This window comes from Myotis yumanensis, unplaced genomic scaffold (genome assembly GCF_028538775.1).
Source record: "Myotis yumanensis isolate MYYU_CA2020_CCGP unplaced genomic scaffold, mMyoYum1.0.hap1 SCAF_1, whole genome shotgun sequence".
Taxonomy (NCBI): domain Eukaryota; kingdom Metazoa; phylum Chordata; class Mammalia; order Chiroptera; family Vespertilionidae; genus Myotis; species Myotis yumanensis.
This window is the reverse complement of record NW_027223752.1, coordinates 3108376-3112889: the sequence shown is the minus strand read 5'-3', so window position 1 is coordinate 3112889 and position 4514 is coordinate 3108376. Positions and strand designations below refer to the sequence as shown.

General features: G+C 61.2%; 1 protein-coding gene across 2 annotated transcripts; it reads right to left on the bottom strand.

Moving 5' to 3' along the window:
* Positions 1 to 579: 579 nt before the first annotated feature.
* IFI27L2 (interferon alpha inducible protein 27 like 2) lies at positions 580 to 2434 on the bottom strand. 2 transcript variants are annotated; one of them, XM_070401712.1, is made up of 4 exons: positions 2290 to 2434; positions 2160 to 2214; positions 1515 to 1676; positions 580 to 952 (listed from the first exon to the last, which is right to left on the bottom strand). In XM_070401712.1, exons 3-4 carry the CDS (start codon positions 1636 to 1638, stop codon positions 750 to 752), a joined length of 327 nt encoding a protein of 108 aa, XP_070257813.1. In that variant the 5' UTR covers positions 1639 to 1676; positions 2160 to 2214; positions 2290 to 2434; the 3' UTR covers positions 580 to 749. The 2 variants fall into 2 exon arrangements, with proteins under 2 accessions (XP_070257813.1, XP_070257740.1); XM_070401639.1 differs by having other exon boundaries at positions 2160 to 2189.
* Positions 2435 to 4514: the final 2080 nt, after the last annotated feature.

Sequence of the window (4514 nt, the reverse complement as noted above, 5' to 3'; positions counted from 1 at the left end):
GGCAGAGCTGTGTTCTCTGTGGGGATTCTGACAGACCTGGGCCTGTCTGGGGTGCCCACCAGGTGGGTCACGATGAGACAGGCCTTAGAGCCCCCTGCCTGAGCCTCATCCTGAGGGAAGGAGACGGACCAGCCTGAACCGGTTCCAGGAACCATCGGATGGGGCGCTGTAGCTGTCTCGGGCTCAGCCCTGTGGGCTCCTGAGTGGGGCTGACACCCCGGAACAAGGATTTGAGTGCAAATGTTTTATTGCAGGTGACTCCAGGGAGCACACACAGGGGATGGAGGCTGAGACAGGGAAAGACCCGCAGCCAAGAAAGGGCCCATAACGAATGAGTTGGTCCTGTGGGCAGCTGGGCCAGCTGCCGGCCTGCACTCACCCGTCTCGGGGTCAGGAAAAGCCAGGGCTGTGTGGGCTGTCCGGCTTTCTCTTGGTGCTGGACGTGACCGCTCTCCAGCTCTCCACACTCTGAGCGGCCCTCCGGGTGGATACGCCGAGGCGGGGCCTCCTCAAGACCACCCACTGGGTGCGAGCGGAAGTCTTAGGGCTCCAATTTTATTTATTATTTATGTAAGTGAATTTTTAAAAATTTATTTTTATTGATTTTAGAGAGGAAGGGGGAGAGAGAGAGAGAGAGAGAGAGAGACAAGGCAAGTGGGGGAAGGGGAGGGGACCAGGAACCTCTAATTCACAACATCCCAACCAGGGCTGCAGGAATGAAGAGAGGGAGGCGCGGGTGCACGTGACCTTTATTTCTGATGCTTCTCTGAGCTGAGGGGGCGGTTCGGAGGGTTAACTTGGGGTGCGTTTTTTCCTGCCTGGTCCCCTTCAGCCCCAGGTCCAGCTGGGGGAGGGGAAAGGGGCGCCTTTTTTGAGCCTCCCAGCAAGGCGCCCACAATGGACCCAGCGGAGGCCAGGAGGGCGTTGGAGGACGCAGAGAGTCCAGCTGCCCCTGGGGGAGAAGAGAGGGTGAGCGTGGGGGACCCTCGGGAGATCCCAACCCAGAGACCCCACCTGGGTCCCTCCTGTAGGTCCTGACACCCCCAGGGCTCTGCTCTGGGTAGAGGATGCTGGGGCGGCAGAGAGAGGGGAGATGGGGAACTCATGGGCAGTGGGGACAGAGGAGAGCTGGCCCCAGGCTCCCACCTTCAGGTCCCGTCCCCCCCCCCCCCCCCCCCCCCCCCACTTTACACGGAGGCCCCTGAGGCCCCAAGAGCGAGGGGACCCACCTGGGCCACCCAGGTGTCAGCTGTGGGTAGAGTTGGACCCAGAGCCCAGACATCATTTGCCCTGGGCTCCTTCCCCCCCCCCCCCCCCAGCCTCCTCCCCCTGCTCCCCCCCACTCCCAACCTCACTGGGGAGCCAGAAAGAGGACAGACAGGGGGAGACAAAGGACCAGGGAGCTGGGGAGAGGACAGGCCCCCCCTCAAGCCCAGGCTCCAGGCTGAGTCCCGCCCTGGCCCAGATCCTCCCTCCCCACCCCACATGCCGCCCCGGCAGCTCAGGACACCTACCCACCGACTGCAGAGTCGCCACCAGGCCGCCGGCGGAGACCCCGCCCCCGTTGGCGACGGCAGCCGCGGACATCATCTTGGCGGCCAAGGAGGAGGCGGCGATGCCGGCGCCGGTGAAGCCCATGGCGCCCAGCACCAGGGGCACCGCGCCCACGGCCACCGCTGCGGGAGGGGGCTGGGTCGGCACGCGGGCGCCGGGCGCGCACCCCCTGAGCACCCCCTTACCCGTCTGCCCTGAGCCCCCCGGGAGACAGCAGCTTGGAGGGGTGCCAGGGAAAGAAAAAGGTGGGGGTGCGGGGCAGGTGGGGCAGTCACAGGGGTCCCGGCACAGCCCCAGCGGGTCTCTCACTTGCTGAGTGACACTGCGGACGTCACCAGCCTCGCTGGGCCTCGGGTTTGTGTGTGCAAAGGCGGGGGGATGGGGTGGCGGGGGTGAAATAAGCCATGGCACCCCCTTCCCGCAGGCTCATCACCAGGAAGACCTAGAGGGGCAGCTAGTGGGGACCCGGGTGACCTCCCGCGGGAGGGGGCGCAGGCAGCTGGAGGTGGGGGGGGCGCCGGCTCGGAGCCCGCAGGCCGGTGGGTAAGCCCCTCCCCCCAGGATGAGGCCGGAGGGCAGGCGATGGAGGGGACCCAGTCACTCACCTCCTCCGACCACAGCAGCAGCCGCTTTCTCTAGGGGCACAAGGGGGGCAGTTAGCTGTTGGAGGAGCGGTGGGAGTCGGGGAGGCCACCCCCCGCCCAGGCCGCCGCCCCGCGGGAAGGCGAGACTCACTGATCATGGTGCCGCTCAGCGCAGGGCGGCTGCTCCGTGGGCCTGGCTTCCCCGCAGCCGACGGCGACCCCGCGTCCGCCCGCGTCAGCACCGCGCTGCGTCCCTGCGCCTCGGCGCCCAGTGTCCGCCCGCGTCAGCCCGCCCTCTCCCCCGCCCGCACCCCGCCGCTCCCCAGCCCGCACCCCGCCGCCTGCACCCCGCCCTCTGCCCCGCCCACACCCCGCCGCCCGCACCCCGCCGCCCGCGTCCGCCCGCGTCAGCCTGCACCCCGCCGCTCCCCGGCCCGCACCCCGCCGCCCGCGTCAGCCCGCACCCCGCCGCCCGCACCCCGCCGCCCGCGTCAGCCGGCACCCCGCCGCCCGCACCCCGCAGCCAGCGTCCGCCCGCGTCAGCCCGCACCCCGCCGCCCGCACCCCGCCGCCAGCGTCCGCCCGCGTCAGCCCGCACCCCGCCGCCCGCACCCCGCCGCCCGCACCCCGCCGCCAGCGTCCGCCCGCGCCCGCCCGCACCCCACCGCTCCCGCCGCTCCCCCGCCCGCACCCCGTCGGCACCCGCCTGTGTCAGCCCGCTCCCGCTGCGGGTCCCGAGATGGTGGGGGGTGGGTGGAGAGGGTGGAGGGGGGTGGTGGGGATGGGGAGGCTGGAGGGGGGTGGGGGGTGAGTGGGTGAGGTGGGGGTGGGAGGATGGGGCGGGTGGAGGGGAGTGAGGGGGATGGGGAGGGTGGAGGGGGGTCGGGGGTGTGTTTCCCTCCTGCTCCAAGGCTCTGCCCAGGAGAAAAGAGCCTAAAGCGCCTGGACGCCGCAGCCAGGGGCGTGGTTCCGAGTTGAATCCGCCCCACCGACACACAACCAAAGACAAAACCCAGAAAACCCAAACCACCCCGCAATATCTCACTGCACTTCACTTCATTTGGGCGCATTTCCTTCCAGGGCACCTCGCAAGGCCCCCATGTCTGTCACTGTCTGAGGGTGCCCCCCCCCCCACCCGCCCCGTCCCTGTGGGAGGAGGTCGGGGGACAGCCCACACTCAGAGCGCGGAGCTGCAGTCTCCTTCCGCGGTTTGGAATTCTGCGTGGGAGACTGCTCTCTCCTCTCCTATTTATTGATTGAATCATTTGTTTGCATCAGTATGGGCTCATTGATACTTATTTTACACTTTGGTTTAGAATCCAATAGTACTTTATATGCTGCTCAAGTTTTTCCTGCTTTGGCTATTGCCGGTCTTTTAGTTGGTTCCTGTGTCTCTTTGACACGCACCCCATCATGGAGTGTGTGTGTGTGTGTGTGTGTGAGTGTGTGTGAGTGTGAGAGTGTTTGTGAGTGTGTGTATGTGTGAGTGTGTATGGATGTATTTGTGTAGGTGTGTGAGTGTGTGTGTATGTGAGTGTGTGTATACGTGTGTATGTGTGAGTCTGTATGTGTGTGTGTGAGTGTGAGTGTGTGTATGTGTGTGAGTGTATATGTGTGAGTGTGTATGTGTGTGAGTATGTGTATGTGTGTGAGTGTGTATGTGTGAGTGTGTGTAGGGGTATCTGTATAGGTGTGAGTGTGAGTGTGTGTGTGTGTAAAACTTCCTTACAGTCTGGCACTATATGATGCTGCAGGCTTATTTTGTCTATTTCAGTCCTAGAACTGGCAGGCTCCCTTTCTGAGAGCATGGCATTTGAAATCAACATCTGCCTGCTAGGTGTCCATTGTTACTGGGTTGTTGCTGCTTCTAGGCCTTTACCTGTCAGGCACTCGCTTGAGTGTTCATCGCAGGGTACAGAACAGCAGTGTCATAACTGTCAACCCAGGGCTGCATATAGATTGTTTGAGATTTAAAAATACTTTGTAATAATCTCTTCTATCCTGAAATGGAATTCATACATAACATCATCTAGTTACACACAGTATACTGCCAACACTGTAATATAAAAGAGAAATAAAAGTTATTTATTTCAATATTTATATGCTCAAGCACTATTATAGCAGAAGATATAATAAATCAGTTGCTTTATTTAAGTTTATATTTAAGATAATACAATATATAATTGAAAATTATGAAGTTTTTATATTTGATCATTTGAAACAAGGGATTAAGAAATATATCTATAATCCCTATCTATATAACTATATCTAAGCACCATGAATGTGACTGCTGCACATACAGACTGATTCAGGTACCATGAGTGACATTGCTACTCAAAACACTGTTTTCTGAAATTGTCAATAGATCTTGGTAAA